Here is a 21065-nt window from a genome sequence, read left to right on the forward strand (position 1 = left end):
AGGTCCAAGTAAGTAAATTTAATTCTCCTATGTAACTTGAGTAGGAACTAAAAGCAACAGGATATGCAACACTGTCTTTAACAATACACCCCCTAAACAGGCAAGTAAATCAAGTCATAACTTTTTTTTTTCATTGGAAGATGCTTGCTGTGCCGTGATCTGTGTCTTCTTGCAACTGAGAATGGTAATAAATGCCTTAAAAGCTTAAGACACATTGGTTGATTGGTTGACAGCTTATTGTCAGGGGGAACCGTCCTTTTTTGGTTGTTTTGCTTGAGAATCTTTATCCTCAGTCACTAAGGAAATCCTCGCCCAGGTTGACGTCTGTGTTGTCACTCTGCTCCAGATATAAGTTGTCCAAATCCAGATCATCCAGATTCTACAGCTGAAAAATATTTGGAGTGAAGTGGTGTTTTACGCTTGCATTGAAGGCAACAGAAAAGAGGTTTCCCTCTCATACCGATAAATTTATCATAGGGTGTTTACCTCCCCACTGATCTCTTCCTCAAGGTCCTCTGCAGGTTGTTCTGCACTTTGAGGCCATGCTTCCTCCATTCTGCTGCTCTCTGTGGGTGGTGCTGCTGGGGATGAGACCTCTGTCTCCAGGACAGCCTCCAGGGTGTCCTCTGGCTGGCTGTTGGCTGGTAACAGTTTCTTTTGTACCGCTTCAGGCACTGAAACTGGCTCCAGCACTGGAACTGTATGTTCAAGTGGGTCTAGCAGTAGATCAAAGGCCACATGTGTACGAGTCTGGAGAGGGACAGGCGCATCCCACAGTGAAAGTGCTGTCGTTTCTAATGAGCTGAGCTCCTCCAATGATGCTGGTTTTGAAACGTGTTTATCAGCCACTGCATCAACAATAGCTGCGGCGTCTGAACATATATAGGTTTCCTGTGTTTTATAGTCAGGCCCCTGTCCTGTCACAGATTCAGACACTTCAAACACCGTCAGACTCGTAGGAAGCAGCACATCCTCTGTTGCTGCGGCTTCTGTTGCTACTGCCTTACCTTCGTCTTCATATTTTCCTATGATGACCTCTGATGCTGAAGTTTCGCAGTCACAAGCAGCGGATACAGCATCAGCTGCAGAAAGCATTTCCTGAACACTCTCCTCGACTGACGGTCTGACATCTTTGATGAGACTAGACTCTACTATCTCAAAAGAAGAAATCTTGATGATGGCCTCCAAAATTTCTTCCTCACCAGACACTGAAGCCTCCTTTGCTGTAGTGACAGGGTCCTTTAGTGCTTCCACCTCTAGTTTTGATGCAAGCTCATCTGAGGGCACAGATTCATACGGTTCTGGTTCAACATGCTCTTCTGTCGTAGGGATGTGAGAATAAGAAGTTTCATTGGGAAGTGATTCTTTTTCTTTTATTAAATGAGACTCAATAAGTAACTCCTGTTCTATCGAAGTCTCCTCCTCTACTGCTGCTGGTGGAAGTACAGGCCTGGATGCTGGCAGGTTTTCATTTATGCTTTTCATCACTTCCTGTTTATAAAATAAATTGAAAAAAATTAAAAAGTCTCTATTTATGTAGCTTTGGTATCTTCAATCAGACATATCAAGACAGTCGTGGTGATGGTGCATTTGAAAAGTCGGGCACAAGAGGGAGCAGTGGAGCCATGTATGATGATTCTAATTTCCACTGTAGTTGGGTCACAGGCTGTGCCCGTGGATGTTGCATTTTAACTGATTCTGCCACTGAAAGTCTAACCACCATTTTCGGTTTACGTGTTTACGATGAGTCAGCGTCATTGTGATAGGGATAGTTCTGGTCCTCACCTCAGGCTCGCTGACTGCTTCTTTAGACACGAATTGCATAGATTCCTCCAGAACGTTACAGTCTTCATTTGGCTACAATACACAGACAGGTATATTTGAAATCAAATTCATAACAAGGCGTACATTGTTCTATCTGTGCACATCTTAATGCATTAAAACTTTCTAAATGCGCTCCTCAGTCTTTGACTGACCATGATGAAGGGGTATTCTGCAGCGGGCCTGACCCCGACATGCGTCTCCTTCAAGTACTGCTCAGCCAGCAAGGTTCGCTGGAGGCCGGGGAACAGGTTGTCGTACTGCATAGGGTCAGCCAGAGCATCTGCTGCCTTCTGGTTGACCTTGGACAGGCTTTCCTTCCACAGACTGACCACCCTGGAGGAAAAGATGCTGCACAGCTCGATACTGATGCATAATATAAACTGACCTTGTCAAATTTCCTCCGGGATTTACAAATTACAGACACTGTGGTGTGGTACCCATAGACAAATACAATAATTAATGTACACAACAGATATAATCAGTACCCTGGGGTGCAATGTGTATACTGTGCACATACTAGAAGCTCACTTTACCTTGACACATGACTAGGCAGATATGTTCTTGACAGGAACGCAGCCTCTGGCAGTCGATCTGTTTTGATGAGGAGCTCCAGACATTTGTCCAGTCTGTAAGGGGGAAAAGAGGAAAATATGCTTAAAAAGCTTACTAAAACTTGGATACCCCCCCCCCCAACTCTGAGTTCTGTCCTTGCACTCACCTCCCCTGCATAAAATAAGTGAGGAAGGCCACATTTGTCTTGCCGCTTCTTTCCGCCCCCTCGGCCAGTTCGCCCATCATGTCAGCATTGCCCGAGGCGGTGGCCAGCAGCAGTAATCCCCCATAATCCTGAGCCTGGTGCAGACACTTCTGGGCCAGACTAAACTGGCACTTTGTAGTGGCCAGCTCTGCCAGCTGCTTCCATTTGTGCTCTGACTGGAGCCCCACAGGCCAAGGAGCCAGAAAGACAAGAGAGCAGTGCAGGCTAAAGGTCGGGCCGACAGATTTATACCCGAGTATTTAAAAAAAACAAACCAAAATGTTCACTTCTTTACTGCAAAGTCTTTAGATCATCATTTGCTAATATTTAGTGTAACTATCATGCTGATATTAGTACAGTTAGCCGATAGCCCAACTACAGACTCCAATTGTGTGCGAGGGCACAGGTCCTCTCACCTCCGCCTCCAGGGCCAGTTGATACGCTACGCCGACCTCTTCCAGCTGCAGAGCAAGTTCAAACTTGTGTTCTGGGTCAGTGGAAACAGCTAGAGCTTGCTGTCTGAAGCCCTGCAGAACAAAGGCAAACACACAATAAGAGCTTTTTTTTTTCTTTTCACATGCACCTCAGCAGTGGAAGATGGAGCAACGTCCCCGCATAATGTGTGTGAAAGTGCAGCTTTCATAGGCCTTCACGAGGAGCAAAGCCATTCACTGGATAAAACCTTTTTAAATGAAACACACAGGAATTCTGCCTGGAGGTTTTATTCCATCTGGTTGCCTGATGTTTAGTAAATTGCACATTCATCCAAAACCTGAATATATAACTAGTCCAAGCTGACACAGGGTTGGAGGAAACGCATACCTGTTTCTCCAGGAAGTCGGCTACCCTGGTCCTCTGCTCCCTTGGGATTGTGGGCAGAACCTTGTCAGCTGTTGTGAAGTCCCTCCTCATGATGGCTGTCTGGTATTCCAGCACAGACAGCAGCAGGGAGTAGCTGACAACGTTCAGCTCCTTGTCTCCAAGGTAGAGGCGGTCGTCCTTAGGGATGTAACCCAGTAGATACATAGTCCTGCATCGGTGAAACCCACTTTATTGTACTGGTATATGTTGCATGATTATGATAGACTACAATGTAGCATGATATGTAATAAAAAATATATGAAGTCATGCAATGTACCTGTCCATGTGAGCAATAGTAATGATTTCTCCTCCAACATAGTAGTTGAGTCTGTCAACGGAGCTGGTGTAGATGAAGCAGTCTCCGACCCAAACCCCTGTCCTCACCACCTCATGGACCTCACCCATTACCTGAAGCGCCAAGAAATACACCAACATGCAGTAGCTGGTACACATATTTCAATGTAAGTCTCAGTCTTTCAGGGAATATAAACAACAGCATGCACTGGGCCTTTCACCTCGAAGGCGTCCTCAATCCCCCCCTCTGTCATCTTTTCCTTGTTTTCCTGAGCTGCTGACACCATGTCTGGCAGGTAGCGCAGCACAAAGAAAGACTCGTCTGTGGCGATACACACCAAGTCCCCTGAGCCAGACCAGAAAATCTAAAGGAGGCAATATAGTAAACAATTCCAAGCAGACCAAAATGCACTGTATGCAAACACTGGAGTACAACTGACATGCTTGGGCTGGATCTCAATACGACGAATCAGTTCCGAACTCTCCCAGTCGTAGAAGGTCAAGCCACTGTTTGACCTCACTCCCAGCAGGAAGCCACCAAAGATACCTGCACAGGAACCAGTGTGACACACACACACACACACACACACACACACACACACACACACACACACACACACACACACACACACACACACACACACACACACACACACACACACACACACACACACTGAATGACTATGTTCATGCATAGAGCGTGTCAATTCAAACAAAACAGGAAATGAAGCTCACCTTCTGACCCAAAGGCAGGTTTAAAGACCATCTTTTCTTTGAAGTTCTTGAATATTTTTATCGTACTGGTGCCTTCTCTTATAGCATATCTGTGAATACAATTCATGCACTGGCAGCAGCACTTGCATATCCAGGACATACAGAAGCCTTTTGTTCGAGGCGTTTAGGACTTACTGTGAGGAGTCGTGGGACCAGACAAACTCCTGAGCCGTGCCGAAGCTCTTGTTCCTCAGGGCCACGGCGGTGTAGATGATGAACTCCCCGTCTCCGCACACGGCTACAAATCTACACCCAAAGACGGACTAAGGGTCACGCACCCAGGTGGGAGCCAAGGCAAACCCGCAGTCGGGCGTCTCACCTCCCGTTGGGGCTGTGCTGGATCGTCTGGGGGTAAATGTCACAGCTTCCCATGTCTTTCACAGCCAGCTGCAGCCGCTCCCCGTCCCGGGTCTCGGCCCCTCCCACCACCTTCAGGTTGGCCTGCTGCACCTCAAAGTGTCGAGCCCACGTGACCTTCCCGCCGGAGTCCATGGACATGGCCGGCTCCTCCCGCCCCAGCTGAGACAGAGAGGGAGACGAAAGATGTGGAAAAGGTAAAGTTTAGAGATAATAGCAATGATGGGGAGATATTTCTAATAACACAGCTCAACTATATTCCATCTAACGTAAAGCAATCTTGTATATTACAATCTCCGACTAAGGTTAATATATTTTTATGTGGTTGTAGCTCTGCAGGGCACAGAAAGGCCGTGCCCTCCATCTTCTCTGGGGATTTGTGGGCTTTACTAATCTAAAAAGCTGTTTTCAGATTAAAATGTGTTGATAACACCCAATGTTCTGACATTATTGATTGTTTCAGCTGCTGCCAGCTGCAGCCTTCAGGACCCTTTAGTTAAAAGAGCCCTCCTTAAGCACTTCATTACTGTATAAAATCAGGAGTTTAGGTATGAAGGCCTCTTCCATTGTTTGTAGACTAATGCCTGAAAAATACAATGTAGGTAGTGCTGATAATGATCTGGTCGAAAACAACACATTATACCTTGATGATGATGCTGCCTTCGTCATAGCCCAAAGCCACACTGTTGGAGCCAGGTCGGACACACATGCACCACACCCGCTCCATCCCGTAGTTCAGTGTGTTTTCCTGTCGGAAGGTGTTGGAGTGCCACAACCGAATCGTGCCTGATAAATCGAAAAAATTAAAAACATATAAAAAATAGATTCAGTTTGCTTGTGCGATGCTGTACAAAAATACACAACCCACCGTCCTCAGAGCCTGTGAGGATGATTGGCAGCTCAGGGTGGAGGCTGACACAGGTCACATTCTGGGTGTGACCCTCCAGAGTCTGAACACATGTTTTATTCTGGTAAATGAAGTAACACGTACGGACGTTAAGTCACACACTGGCAACAGTTAGACAGAAGAGAGGAAATTACAATTAAAACCTGATCTGCTACACTGATGCAGATTGTAAAGCAAAAGAAAAGCCAATTCAGAGTGAATAGGTACCTGATAGTCCCAGATCTTGACCAGGTGGTCGTCAGCCCCTGATATGAGGTAGGGCTTATCTCCTCCACTGTAATATTCCACACAGTTGACTCCCTTCTCGTGGCCTTCCAGAGTGAAGTTAGGGGTTCTGGAGCCGAGCTGCCACACCTGCAACAGAGGATGGACACAGTGAACAAACTCTCAGCACACATGGGACCGGGTTCACTCAAAAAATCTGCAAGTCATTGTTAAACCGCTTGCTAAACTGGCAGAGAGACATTATTTCCTGTTAGTTCTTCAAAGCGGTTATTTCCTGTGATCCCATCAATAATGCATTTGTGCGTGCGTGTGTGTGTGTGTGTGTATTTGTGTGTGTGTGTGTACCTTCACAGTTCTGTCCAGGGAGGCACTGGCGAACCGGTTGTTGTCTTTTGGGTTGATGACAACCTGCATGACGTAGTGTGTGTGTCCCTCAAACACCTGACTACACGTCCACTTTCGGTCCCAGTCCCACAGTTTGATCAACATGTCATCTGAAATCACACACACAAATCATGTACTGTGAAAGACGTCTCAGTGGGTTTCACGTGTTTGTGCTGTATGAAGGTCTTTGCTACCGCTGCTTGTCAGGATGTAGGTCTGCGTCGGGTGGACAGCGATGCAGCGAATGTAGTCGGCGTGAGCCTCAAACTTGTGAACTCTCTCCAGAGTGTTGTAATTGAGCACATGGATCTGCATGTCGTCCTGATCACACACACACACACACACATACATTTACCACACGCATTTCCTCTAAATAAACACACAGCACATGTCCTTCATCCCAGTACTCACTGCTCCAGCGATGATCCAGTGTTTCCTGGACACAAACCTGGCCGCTCTGACTGGCAGGTCGCACAGCTCGAAGCTTTTCACTATGGTCTGCACCCATTAAAGACAGATCGGCATTAAACCACAGGCGTGTGTGATGACTCGCTAAACGATGAGATTGATTAGTGACCTGACTCTCACGGTTCCACACCAGCACGCTGCCGCTGTAGAGGCCGACCACCATCCACGGCTCGGTGGGGTGCAGATCCACACTCTTCACCCGGTCTGACCGAGCCGTCAGCTTCCGCTTGATGTCCAACCGTAGAGGCTGTAGACAAAGACAACAGTAACTCAACCCCCCCACTATAATAAGCAAATAATTCAATTCCACTGTGTAAATTCAACCTGTAAACCAGGAAGACTAATGTTAGATTTATAATATTGCCATCTGATCTGTTTGAGGCTCTGGAGATAGTTATGGAGGTGGTTTTCTGTTGTCCCATTCCACATTTTCTATGCATGCCTGCACCAGGATCACTTTGTCCTTTCAAGTCTTTTCATGTAGAAGTAAATCTGAAGTTTTTCATTTCTCTTCATTTTATGTGAATTGCTGCAGCTTTTACCTACACCTTTTCGTTTTTTTTTTTTACAATTCCTCAAGTTTTATGAATAAACTGCTCAATAAAACAGTTTTTGCATGCTTTGCATGAAATTTACATTTTATGGAATAAAATAGTTATTAAAAAGGTACTCACACAGGCACAAGTTCCATTAAGTATTTAATATATTAAAAGTAATAACAATTGTAAAGTATTTGCTATAATAATAAAATAATTAAAAGGCTTTTATTTTACCTACCATGGTTTCACGACCGCTCCTTCTGTGGAACGCGAAAAAAGTTATGTAAATTCGTAGTGACACTAAATCTAGTTCCGTTATTGCTTTTTCAAAATAAATCTCAAAGCGGTTAGATTAATTTGAAAAGCACCGTAGTTGATTACACAATCTTCAGAACTATAAAAAAACTATTTATAGACGCACTTGTACAAATGAGAAATGGGTAAACCAGATATTCTATGTTGTATGCATAATCCTATTCGGCACCCTTCACATTTTTTGCGGAAACCATTTCACAACCACAACTTGTGGTGATATTGCTGCTTTTATTTTATTTGTTTGCGCATTTCAAAATATCTAGGGGATAGGCTTTCGCCTGTCTGCCACGGTAAAGACTGCAACTTCCGGTGTATAGCCTCCTCTCGCCGTCTAGCTTGACGCACGTGCGACGTGGATCCTTTCGGCTCTTCCTGTGAGCAGCTGAGGACCCGGTGGAGCAGCAGAACGTGCCCTGAACCTGTAAGTCGACTCTGCGATGGAAAAAAAATGCAGACGTTGCAAAATAACCACACAATTTTTGTCACCCTCAACAATTGTATAATACTAATAGGCATATGTCTGTATGCGTGGCAATGCTATAACACAACAATAAAATGCAATTAACACAGTTGTATTAAATGAATTTATTACAAGTCTTAACAGCTGCATTATTCACAATTATAGTATAAATAGACAGCAACATGCAACAGCTGACACTTCAGTGCAGGTAAAATGTTACTGGGCCTTCTTAAATACTTGGAGGCAGACTTTATCCATGACCCTGATTTCCTGAAAGAGAGAACAGACCTTTAAACTGAGTCCAGTGTAGTACAACGTTACACAAACCTGTTGGTGCTTGACCCAGAGCTTTCAAATAGTTATTTATGATCTTTGCTCATTATCACCCGAAGATAAGAGACACAGCAGTGTGACACGACTGCAGGTTACGAAGGGAGCAGGTGTTTTCTCGCGAGCGTTTAGTCTGTGGTTTTTACATTTACAGGTCCTGCTGCTGCTGTGCAGGTGTGATCACAGAGGATCCTCTCGTTTCCTGGCACACGCTGTTACATACGGCAGCACATCTGTTTCCCGCGGTACCCACTGTTCCCCTCTCTCACCAGGTACAGCAGGTCTCCCTCGATCCAGTGCGTCCAGCCGCGGTTTTCTTTCTCCCCTTTCTGGACGCACAGCAGCTTGTCCCCGTCCCAGGTGACCAGCGTCTGCCGCACACACACACGCACACACACACACACACACACACACACACACACACACACACACACACACACACACACACACACACACACACACACACACACACACACACACGGGTGTCATCATTACATAATAAAGCCCACTTTCACCCAGTTTGTCTGGGGAAAAAATGAACGCGCTCAAGGTCAGCGGACCCACCTTGACCTTTCGGTTGTCCAGGCCCTTCGTGTGCTCCTCAAACTCCTCCCCCACGGTGAAGTTGACCTCGTAGTTCCTGAAGGTGCTCAGGGTCTTCGTTTCGAACTTATCTCCATTCTGGACAATCACCTTTGTCTGATGCAGGTGCGTCGCTATCTTTCTAGTGGCAAAGTCAATGTCTGCAGGCATGTAGAAAAACAATTTACAGGATTTCACGTGAGGGTAAAGTCACCTTGGATGTCTTCTGGCGCTTTGACTCCTTAACTAACTACGTCTTTGTGCGCACAGACACAACACAAGCACGCACTGACAAACACACATGAAACCACAGGCCACTTATTGCGATTCCTCTCATACTGGTCCTCCCGACAGTCTCATTTATCCCTTAAATATGACCTTGCTCTGACCTGGAATATGGATATACCTGGATATTTCCTCTGCACCGTTTGCGACCAATAGAGCCACCCATCCTCTCCATTTAGATATTCATATCCCATTTCCCTTAAGTCAAAATTCAATTTCTTTCCATCTCTCCTGCAGATGAGCTCCATATATTTGCCCATCTAAATCAGATTTTTGATTTATTCCCATGAGGGTGTAAATTTTCTATCCGCTTGATGGGAATGATGTGCAGAGATTTCCGGATTTCCTGGATTTTGTGTGAGCTGACTTTTTTTTTTGAATTGCAAATAAAGTCATGAATAATGAAAGTTTTCCGGGCCGCGATCGATGATGTGACACACGCAGGAGAGTGGAGTCAAGTGCTGCACTCCCTCCTGCTTTTTCTGATCCAGCGTCACAACCGGTGTTGACTTCTGCACATCGCGAGGACAGAAGAGCAGAGAGGAGTGAATCAATATTTATTTGGGCACGATAACAGATGGCACCTGCTCACACAGTGGAGGTTAACTTTGCCTGATGGCAAATCCTCAATGAGGAAATGAAAAAACGCCACAGGATTCCTCTTTCTCCCTCTCTTTCTCTTTCTGTCTCACTTCTTCTATCTCTCACTGTCATTTCCTGCTCATTCCTTCCTCTTTGCCTCACTGCTTCTTGATATGTAACCATCTGACGATCTCTTTTTTTAATAGGACTTACTGTTTGCCCCTACGCCAGTCTTGCCTTACGCTGGAGTGGTACAGTACTTACCGAGGGCCTTCATCACTTCCTCAAAGTTTTCATTTTTCACCATCTCCCAGCGTCCATTGTAGTCTGCAGGCATTTTTTATGAGTGTGTGAGTGGAGATAGAAGTTTGCCTTTGGATTTGTTGGTCACACTGAGCAAGACAGTTCAAGGCCCAGCCCCTTTTATACACTGTGCGTTTGGGTGTGTGCGCGTGCGTGTGTGTGTGTGTGTGTGTGTGTGTGTGTGGTGTGTGTGTGTGTGTGTGTGTGTGTGTGTGTGTGTGTGTGTGTGTGTGCGTGTGTGTGTGGACCAAAGGACAGGGTCCGGCAGATAATTCCCTCAGAGTAGTGGACATGTGTGCGTTAGTATGTGATATAAAGTTCAGATTTACAGTATGTGGCACACTGAAAACGCTTCAGTAATTCAGGTACAGTTTTTGGACAGTGACAGATTTTTTATCCTTCTTCTACTGCTTATTTGGATTTTTAAACAGTACCACAATGAATAAAAAAGATGTGTAAAAGTTTAGACTTTTACTAAAATATGGCATTTGCTGTATCTTTTTTGAATTATAGCTTTTTTGAGGACAATTGGTGGACAAGCAGTTATCTGACCTGGCACAGACCAAGCCCTAGTTACTACATACAGTACATTTGGCAGCTGTTTGACTGGACCTACTCCAAGGAGATCTTAAGGCAAGTGAAGGAGCTTGGAAAGACAATATGAATCTGTAAGAGAGACAGAAAGTCACTGAAATGTTCTGCAAGACTTACAAATTTGCCACAGTTGAACTAGTTTTAAATGCTACTAAAATGACAGTAGCTGGAACTGAGTACATTAAATGCCTTGTTTTTGTGAATGAAGTAACCTTCAAACCCACTATGATGATGTATAGTCCAAACATTTGTGATCCTCCCTTTAAAGAAATCGCTTATACCAGAACTTTAAACCACAGGAGCGATGAGAGGGCCAGATCTGAGCTCTGACTGTAGCTCGCACCCAGGTTCATGTATGTTTTTGCCATTGTAGTGGTTAGATTTCTATCTGGTTTCATGTCAGTGAGCAAAGATTTCAAGTTAGAGGGAGGAAGTGTCGTTGATTCAAATGCAACTCCACAATTCATTGATATTCGCACCTCAGAGAATTGCTCAAGATTTCTTGACTTCAAGTCAAGGAGTCATTTAAAGATAAGATACCCTTCCTTGAATCGACTGGAGGTTCTTTATCAGCAGCAGGGAGCTATAACATTTATGCACATTTAGCATTCATGCTAATGTGTATGTCTGACCCAGTGTTTGCTGGTTGGTTGCAGTCTTCTCAATCTGTAATGAAGTCCTCTCTGTTCTTTCTCTGATGTTTCTCTAAGTAGTTACTGTTTTCTCTCACTGCAGTACAATCGCTGAATCCTTTTCTGGGAAACTGAGCATGAAGTTAAAAACGGGGAAAAAAAGCTTGTGGTTGTGAAATGGTTTCAAAACTGCAAAGCTACTGTGCCCTATCTACACCGTGACATCATTTTGATCTTCGATGTTGATGTGGTTGCATTTGAAGGGTCAAAGGTCAAAGCGCACAGTTTGTTCCTTTGTTTATCAGAGCTGATAAGCTTTGATCTACAGTAACACAGGCAAAGACCAGCTGCAATGTCCAACTGCACTCTTTCACCTTCCAACAGCTCTGAAACACATTGTCTGCACCGCTCCGTGTTTTCTCACCAGCCAAATTCTGTGCACAGTGTCGGTGATGCTAAATATAAAATAGTGGGTCTGCGGCACAGTTACAGAAACTGTGTGAAACAGTCTAAATAACCGCCTCTGAGATTGTTGCACATTCATTCAGTTTACCTTCAGCATCAAGCCATTAAATTTTATGGCAGGTTTAGTCTTTGTTCTTTTATTTTTTTATTCTTTTATCAACACATAAGTAGGCTGTTACGAATTTGGCAGCCGTGCGGATGTAATGTATCTGTAATTGAAGTTAATACCCTGGTTTAACAAAGAAACGTTTATCTGTCTATTATAGATCTGCAATATCATTTCCTGCCATGTGTATGGAGTCAAATTAGGGTCAGATTAGATTTGTGTGTGTGTTAACCGTTCTGTGCGTGCGTAACCAGATTTGTACTTGTAGACTTAGTGGGGCTATACCATGATTACACTTATAATTTGGGGCGTTAAAATTACACAAAAATCATGGTTAAATTTAAAAGTTAATTAACGTCTTCTTAATCTGCCTCCACGCTCTGATTGGCTAATGAACAAGGAAGTTGTCGCAGTTCTTTGACGTGGCACAGCAGATCCTGTAAGCTACACAAGCAGCAACAAGCTAGTCCACTGACTGATGGCTTTAATTATTTTTAATGATGATGGCTCATATTCATGTGTATGAAGTGTGACTTTACTCTTGTGAGGTGATGCAGTTGCACGAACGTTAAACGGGTGTTTCTATCGTACGTCAATGCAGCATGTTAGCCGACAGGCTAACATATGCATACATATGCATTGATATGTAATGCATATGTAATATGTAATGCAGTTCTTCGTGTATAGTTCTTAGTGCATTTAATGCCCCAAAGTGTAATCATGGTATAGCCTCACTGAATCTGCAAGCACAAATCTGGTTACGCATGCACAGGTAGGTTTACGTACAGTACACACAAATGTAATCTGACCCTAATTTGACTCCATACAGTTTGAAACTAACCACAAAAGGTGTTCCATAATATATTGGGTAAAGCTTGAAATAAAGCAAAGTCATCATCCTGATGTTAATATTGTAGAAGCTCTCAAGCAGTGAGCTAATGCTAATCTGTGTTGAATAAAATGGCAAAATATGCAAAAACACTTTGTGAAAACGTGAAGTTTTTTAATTATTCAGGTTCAAGTTCACACACTGTGTTGCACTCCGTTTAATTAAGATGCATAATTTTCCAAACAAATCAAAAAATGCAAGGTTGTTTTTAATCTATTATTTAGCTGGGATGTGATGCAGAAAATAGAGTTTACAAACTTTGTAATATCAAGGGACAATAAAAAATACAGGATGGAAAGAAGAGCGGCCGAAAGAAAGAGAGAGAGAGAGAGAGAGAGAGAGAGAGAGAGAGAGAGAGAGAGAGAGAGAGAGAGAGAGAGAGTCAGCTTGTACCTGACCCATTGAAAAAGACAATACAGACATGAAGATGATACGTCATGTCTGTCATTCATTTTCAATTCTGTATAAACATGCACATGATGCAGCTTTAAAATTCAGGGCAAATATCAGTTACTGGCGTTCATAGGTACTTCTAATGTTTCGGCACAACATAACTACCCACCACGACCACAACACAAATTTTTAAGACAGGTCCAACACCTTAACCTCGTAAACGTTGGTTTCATGACTGCTGCATTAGTAAGTAAGTATAAGTTTAGAGAAGTGAGATCAGTCAGTGGATTTGCTTTGTTAGTGACAGATACAGACGTATGATACATGATACATTTCACACAATGTGAAACAATGTGTCACAATGTGATGATAGTGATAGTGTGAAGCTGTTTGCTGAGCTTGTAACAACAGTGAATGGTTGCAATCACAGACACACAACTGTGAAACAGACGAGCTTAGTGTCTACTTGGATGGTGATAAATTTGTTTACGAATCAACACAATGTTAATCTGAATAGCCTCTAACAAACCTACTGTATATACAGTACAATACTTTCCATTTAGCTGAGTTGTGAACTCTAATGTCTTTGTCTTACACATTTTCTAAACCTCACACAACTTTTCCTTCATTTCACCACACTGAGGCAATGTTGGTACACACAGCGTAATTCAAAGCGCCTCATAGGCAGATGTAGTAATATCCGGCCGGCTCTTGTGCAAAGGAGTGGTACGTGTTACGCTGTGATCAAAGTCAGGATGACTCACAGCCGTCTGGTGCCTGACAGGCGGCCTCGTCAGAAATGTGGTTGGGATGACTCTGAGAATTCTATTCACAGGGTCCATAAGTGGCACTAAGCGTGGGCTGAGACGGTGCTGACACATGTAACGCCGTCGCTGAGTCTAAGAATGAGTGAAAAAGTGGACATAACAGTGAACAGAAGAGATAATGAATGATATGTGATGCTGCAGTACGTGATGATGTGATAATATGATAAGAGAGAGGACCCATGCTAACGCGTGCTGGCACATGTACACAGGATCTCATAAACTTCTGCAAATGAAATTAGAGTAGATTTAATAATGCATGGCAGCGGATTCATTCTGCATTCTGCTTGTATAACCTTGGAGCAGCGAACGCGTCAAGCCTCCCTTTGCACTGACGTTAATCTGCAGGTTGACAATACGTTATTGTGCGTCAGATGTGGTCGGGCATTTTCACGCCGCGTTTCGCACCCTGCGACACGTCTTATCTGCAGCAAATGAATGCGTCTGCTCTCGAACACGCGCCGCCGATCGCGGGCGACAGCCCGTGGAATAATCCTGCGATTTGGAACCCTTCGAGACTGGAGTTCCTTAGCGCTAACCTAAGCGGCGGGTCATCACGTTTGGCGCCTGCGTCCTGTGTCGCCGTGTCACAACGCCGCTCCGGCGCCCGCGTGATTGGCTTCGTTAGCGTCACCTTTACGTTTGGGCGCCTCTGCTCCGTCAGGCCCCTCGGCTCCGCCTTCCCGTTCCCGCCGTTTTAAAGCCGCTAAGGTCAGATTAATCACCATCCTCCGAGGAGACAATGACTGAGACAGACGACTGCTCTTTGTTATGGAACCTTAGTCATAGATTTCAGCAGAGACTAGACATATTCATAATGTATTCCATCCCACCCATGGACTCTAATAGTGCAGTGTCTTGCTGTGTGCTTTCATGTCCCTCTGAGAATTGAACGAGTCCCAGTGTTCCCACACAATAGGATGATTTTTTGGCCTTTATTCCTCCTGACGGAAGCCTTTGAGAAGCGAAGACGCTCAGCGCTGACGTTACGCGTGTCAGTACGAGATGAAAAGCGCCGAGCGTTAGCCGAGATCGCGCGCTCAGAAAGAAGAATGCGCGGCAGCGCGCCGGCGCGCCGCAAACACTCGCTCGAAGCCTTAGAAATGTCAGACAGCGGGTGAGGACCGGGCCGGTCCATTCAGCGGCTCCTAGCAGGAAATAATGGGTCTGCCGGTGGGTCAGCCTTGGTGCATTCACATCCCACAAAACAAGGCACTTTATAAACCCGGACTGAGGTCAGGCCTATGTAAAAGTGCTGCTTCAAACCTATGGCCTTTGAATTGTGTCTCCTGCTACGAACGTTTGCATGGACGCGTGAGCTTGTGTTTATCTTACTGTAAATGCCTGTTAACGCTACAGTAGCTAACTGTACTCACCTTTAGCTCTAAACTAAATCAGGTCCCACATCCCTTTGTTTCCCACTTGGGTGGATCTTCTGATCGCAACCTCCTCCATGTGAAGGCGGAAGCAGTGTAAGTTCTCCCTTTTCTCCCTCAGGATCTTTGGACTAGAAAGTGAGAAGAGAATAGATGGACGGCTGAATGGGATGGATGACGAGGATGACAGTGCTAAATATTTCACGTTTTCCTCTTGGTAATTCCGCACAGTCGGAGCGTTACCCCATTTTCCGCAGAAGCCGGAGCAGCTGTGGGACTGATTGCAGGAGTCTGGGAAGCTCTGTTTCTCTCCGTTTTCTTTACTTCTCGGCTCTGAAACAGGCCTGGGTGGTGATGCATAATGCATAGGAGTTCCTGTGTGGAGCTGGGAAAGGGCTGCGGGTCCTGAGGGATCATCCGGGCTGAGGGTGTCCAGAATCACATTCTGCAGCGTGGCGCCAGACGCGCCGAAGAATGAAGGTGGAGGAAAAACATTAGTTCAGCTTTTCCTTCTTTGTTTTTGTGCGAGTGGTGGTGATTACTGTAATAGTGCCGGGTAATGAATCACACGAACAAACACAGACTTCTTTTTTAGCCTGATTTCTTGTTTACTTTATATTTATTGCCAGTATATTCCAGCCAATATATATATATAAACATAGTTCTGGTTTTCTATCATTCATCTTCCCTCTTTTACTGGGTTCCTACCATTGGAAATGAGAGGATGTGATACTAGATGATTCATCGTCAAGTAATAAGAGTTACGGTCCAATTGTCACACAAATTTGAGGAAGAATTCAAGAAATTAAGCAGAAAAATGCAAATGATGCAAACGATGAGCGCCGGCTCACGGGGAGACACAGCTGGTGGTGCTCATTCTTCTGCCGAGTGCACCTAAATCACTTCTGAGGAAGAGGACGCAGCAGGATGACAGAGTCGAGGGTGCCTGTCAGACCTTTGAATTATGGAGACCCGTGCGGAAAAACATTAAGAAGAAGCGACAGCGCTGTTTGTTTTATGCATTAGAAAAGGTTAGAGACGACTGTGGTCACGTCCTCAGTGGAGCAGGAGGATGCGTCGGCTTTTCATCTTAACTGAACATAAATATGTTTTACTGTTGTTTACTTTTTTGTTTCCTGTAATTTCCACAAAGTTTTTTTAAGGCACAAACTAAATTATGCAAAAAAAGGAAACAATATGCATGAATTTAAGGCTCTACACTTATTCTTACGACATGTGGGATATTTGCCTTGCTTGGAAATTATAAAGCAGCTCCTGTGGATGTTCTGTCAGTGATGGATGCATGGCTGGTTACCGAGCCGAGTCTAAGCCTGCCGTCCTGAAAACGAGCCTCCAAGAACACGTCCATTAAAAATGAAAATAAATTTATGTCTGTTCCATAATATTTCAACCATCTATGCTACACAACATAAGCTAAACAGAAGAAAACTGTCCCACGTATTCAGGCCCAAAGGTTCCACTGCTAAACATACAGTGCTGTTTGGTTCATATAGCATTAATATGATGTTGATTGACAGGAGTATTTAATAAATACAGAAACAGCATCAGTTACGATGCTTCGGTGCAACTCAAGCACCAGAATGGGATCTGTGTTATAACAACTCCCGAGTCGCACTTGCATTTGTATCACCTCACGCTTTGTAGGTGCCTTCAAACGGCGCGCGGCCCGCGAGCTGTGCTGCTTTCAGTGTGGAGGAGAGTGGAAGCGAGGAGCAGGGCTGCTGCCGCGACAGGCGGGTGCCGGTCCATTCCATCTGGAGCGGGACTGGAGGAGAGCCAGTTGTCACAAACATTGTGCGTTTCCGCATTCCGCCCTGTAAAGCGCAAAGAAAGCTGGTGGCGGGGGACGGGCGGAGGAAGTGGATGATTAAAAAGGAAGGAGGGGGTGGAAAGCAGAAGAATAAAGTCAAAATATAGATTGTTGTTTTGGGTTTATTCCGCTCTGTGAGCACGTGGACGGCGTCGGTGCCTCTGATGTGCGGGGTGGGAGCAGGACGGCGCTTCTCATCTAATTTCTCTTAGTTATTTGGCCTTTCCGCTTGTGAAGCTTTCAATCTCTGAGGCCTTCGGGGGGTCCAGATTATCTCTTTCGTTTGGAGAAAATGAGCTGAGCTGGAAGCTACATTACCTCCCTTGCCTTATGTGAGCTCATTTTTCCCCACACCGCCATTAGGCGGCTGAAGCCATTTGAAGCTGCACAGTGGAGTGTTTCCATGTTCATCATTAAGAGCCTGGCATTCCTTCAGTCAATTATCAGCAGAACTGTCTCTGTGTGACAATTCACACCTCAGGCTTTTGTTCCTGCGCCAGGATGGAGACATGGGTTTGACTGAGGTTTTGAGTAATTATTTCAAAGTGAACGCGGTATTCAATCAGGGTTGGTCCTAACACAAGGGCTCAGGAGCGTTAGGAGGATGAGTTGGGACCGATGTCAAGCTTGTTGTTGAGTGAGGAATAACACTTCATGATCTGTCCTCACCTGTTCATGCAGTCACTGTCTGTGCAGTAGACGTGGTGGGAGGACGATACAGAGGGACTGCTGCACCTGAGCACTGCAGCATCACACTTAGACAGGATGCACACAGCGTGCAGACCCACCAAGTGTCAGAATGAGTGAAACACCTCAGCTCGGGTGGTGAAAGTCACGTGAGCGGTGTCGGACTCTTTGAGTGAAGCCGGTTCAACTGCACTGCACTGTGACAAAACCGTTTCAGTTATAGCAACCACAGCAGTAGCAAAAAAGCACCTGGATTGTGTTATGTTTGTCATTGATTCACAGTGTTTTAGTATAGAGGATTAATACCATTCTTTAATTTATAATTTATTTTTTATATTTTAACTTTTCTATCTTTTGTACATGCGCTAGTATTTTTGTCCTACATTTTACATTATAGTCTTTTGATCAGTCAAACAACAAGTGAAGAACATGCAACTGCCACAGTAGATGATTTTAACTGAACGCACCACAGCCAAACCTGCTGAGATGACTTCTAAATCGATCTCCTCGCGGTTCCAGGCTGCTGTGTACTTTCTCAGATTGTCACGTGCTCGAGGTGCTGCATCAGACAAATGAGAAGGCGTTTAAATGTCACTGCTACGGCTGAACTGGCGCTTTTGTCTCGACTTTTAAACCTGGCCTCGCAGAACGGCTCCTAACCTCGCTCTCCATCTCGCTGGCCCTCGCTGCACTGTCTCAGCTAACATTTATTGCCAGTTATGGACCCTATGAATAATTGATCCCGATTCTATTTAAGATCCTGACGAGGACAAATGGAATGGGGCTTCACTGGCCAATGTCTCTCCCTCCGCCGCCCTAATAGGAGACTTTTTTACCCACACCACTGCAGTCATTTTTCCTCCCTGTTCGTATTATCTCTCGTCTTCCCCTTCGTTTCCTTTTCTTTCAGTGCACCATACCTTCCTCCAAGATCCTGACACTATTTTAAGACCTGGAATCATTCCAAGTGGTATGAAGGGTATTATAGAGGCGTAGCTGCAGCACCATGACAGACGATGCCAGCGTCAGCCAGCAGCGGAGAGGCAGGGAGGGATTTATCTCTGTGGTTTTGTAGTAGAGCGGCTCCTCGGTGTCGTAACCCGGCGGATCATTTGGAAACAACGACGCAGGACCATAGTCCAACTATTAATGATGTGAGGTGAGCACCGTGATCAATGCTTATCACGCTGGACCTTTGTGTCTGTGGAGGCGGTCCCATTTATTAGGCGCGTGCATTGTGTGGCTGCGGTGCGGAGGTGAAGTAGATGATCCACTGGAGTGCGTCGCGCTGCCCTGACCAGAGAATGGCCCCGATTAGAGTGTGCACACGCTGGGATCCGGTGGACAACAACAACACACACGCGACGCGCGCCAGCACCGCAGCCCACGCCGTAGCGTTTGTCCACTGTCAGGCCAGTAGAGTGCAGGAGTTCAGTGAGGCGGGCGCTTCTTCAGCCCACCTGGCTGACGTTCGCAGCCTCGTGGCTCCTGTCAGACGCTAAAAAGGGGGTGCGGAGACTTTTCTGCTATCGCTCGTAAATACATCGATGGCTACACTGATGAGCTACATGCACACTTGGCCTTTATGTCAGTTTCCAGCGTTGTCTTTCCTTTTTTCCTTTTGCCTTTCATGCTCTTTTTTTTTTTTTGCTCACTTCCCCCCTCAGTATAAATCCAACCTCCATCAAATATTCCAGTACATGAAGATGTAAAATGAGAGGCCTGTAAAAGCAGCTCAAAGTGGGCAGTCAGATAAAAGGCCCGAGAAATGAATAAAGGCCAGGCTGCTCTCCAAGACTGATTTGATATATGGAGCGTCGTCCACTGTACAGTGAGCCTTCGCTCTTTGCTCCGGTCGACTGTGGTGCTAACAAAGTCAGCCTGCAGGATGTCAGTTGCTCAGAAAAGGGACCCACAGTTTCCTTTTTGTGAAACGTGTGAGCACGTATTTGGGCGTGTGTGTCTAATGGAAACATGTAGGAGCCACTGCTTTGGGGTATGAGCCATAAAAATGTCTAAAGGTTAGTGAATGGCTGCTTGTGTTATGTTCATATTTTAATGAATCCAGCAGATTAATGGAAGTCCAGGAGTAATATTTGGGAGAGCGCTGGAGCAGCATGAGAGAGGAGGCTGTGCGTCATTAATGGCGATGTGGTCTTTACAGCTGGAAGGGTACAAGGCCCAGATGTATTGGGTTTGCCACGGTTTGAACGGGCCGTCGTGTTCGGGACATTTGCTGGATGCGTCTGTTGCTGCGAAGTGAAAACAAAGCTGTTATGTTTGAACAACTGCTCACAGCAGCTCATTCTAAAGCAGAGTCATTGCACAGCCCCGTGGCCAGAGAACAGGAAATGATGGCTCCTCGGATTGTGTGGAGTTTGAAATTGAGCATATTCTGGTGCCTGAAAAGCAAAATGAACAAGGTCCTGGGAAAATACTCCTGTGGTGTCTGGAACATTTCCCTTATTCTCCTCTGAAAAGATATAAAAATACATATTTACACTCCACATCACTACCAACAATAGATCTGCCTCCACTTGTGTCAAAGTGATTATCACATTGACTTTACCACATTGTTATGGAACATGTTGAGGCGACTTCTCAGGGCCCGGTGCTAATCACCTCTGTGATAAGTCTCCGGGAGACAAAGGAGAATGATGTGAAGCAGCTTCATTTGCATCTCGAGTGTTTTGAAGAAGGAAAGAAAAATACCTGCAGATTTCTCGGGGTGATCGCACCTTCAGTCCTTCGTGGCGCGTTCCAATTAGCAGATATTGTATTCCCCCGTTTAGTTGTTTTGACAAATAGTTCTTTATTTAGAGAACCAACATTTGAAAAACAACTTATGGCATTAATTCTCACATTAGGAAAAGAATACAGAAGTATGAAATAGCTGGTGTTTCTTGGAAAACATAAACTGTGACCGTTATGTGTGTGTAACGACATACTAATTAATAAATAGGAGTAAATATTCACTGAAAACAGTGTGTTAAAAACACAAAGACATACTTTACTTGAGAA

At 45.0% G+C, this 21065-nt stretch overlaps 2 protein-coding genes and 1 long non-coding RNA gene across 3 annotated transcripts; all 3 read right to left on the reverse strand.

Annotated features, from left to right (window-relative positions):
- Positions 1-83: 83 nt before the first annotated feature.
- On the reverse strand, positions 84-7647 carry LOC114868254 (coatomer subunit beta'-like). The gene is made up of 22 exons (XM_055514144.1): positions 7629-7647; positions 6961-7098; positions 6795-6881; positions 6578-6704; positions 6345-6493; positions 5982-6128; positions 5736-5835; positions 5511-5653; positions 4830-5029; positions 4646-4756; positions 4472-4560; positions 4177-4283; positions 3958-4101; positions 3720-3850; positions 3404-3611; positions 2998-3108; positions 2543-2757; positions 2358-2450; positions 1977-2157; positions 1786-1857; positions 487-1491; positions 84-385 (listed from the first exon to the last, which is right to left on the reverse strand). The coding sequence occupies exons 1-22, from the start codon at positions 7629-7631 to the stop codon at positions 380-382; spliced, it is 3567 nt and encodes a 1188-aa protein (XP_055370119.1). The 5' UTR covers positions 7632-7647; the 3' UTR covers positions 84-379.
- Positions 7648-8270: 623 nt separating this feature from the next.
- Positions 8271-10351, reverse strand: LOC114868676 (retinol-binding protein 2-like). The gene is made up of 4 exons (XM_029172474.2): positions 10209-10351; positions 9060-9238; positions 8765-8866; positions 8271-8435 (listed from the first exon to the last, which is right to left on the reverse strand). The coding sequence occupies exons 1-4, from the start codon at positions 10279-10281 to the stop codon at positions 8382-8384; spliced, it is 408 nt and encodes a 135-aa protein (XP_029028307.1). The 5' UTR covers positions 10282-10351; the 3' UTR covers positions 8271-8381.
- A 2698-nt stretch (positions 10352-13049) lies between these two features.
- LOC114868138 (uncharacterized) lies at positions 13050-17344 on the reverse strand. The gene is made up of 4 exons (XR_003787987.3): positions 17178-17344; positions 15770-15971; positions 15527-15657; positions 13050-14225 (listed from the first exon to the last, which is right to left on the reverse strand). It is a non-coding gene; the product is annotated as an uncharacterized LOC114868138 (long non-coding RNA).
- Positions 17345-21065: the final 3721 nt, after the last annotated feature.

The sequence above is a fragment of the Betta splendens genome, chromosome 13 (genome assembly GCF_900634795.4).
Source record: "Betta splendens chromosome 13, fBetSpl5.4, whole genome shotgun sequence".
Taxonomy (NCBI): Eukaryota; Metazoa; Chordata; class Actinopteri; order Anabantiformes; family Osphronemidae; genus Betta; species Betta splendens.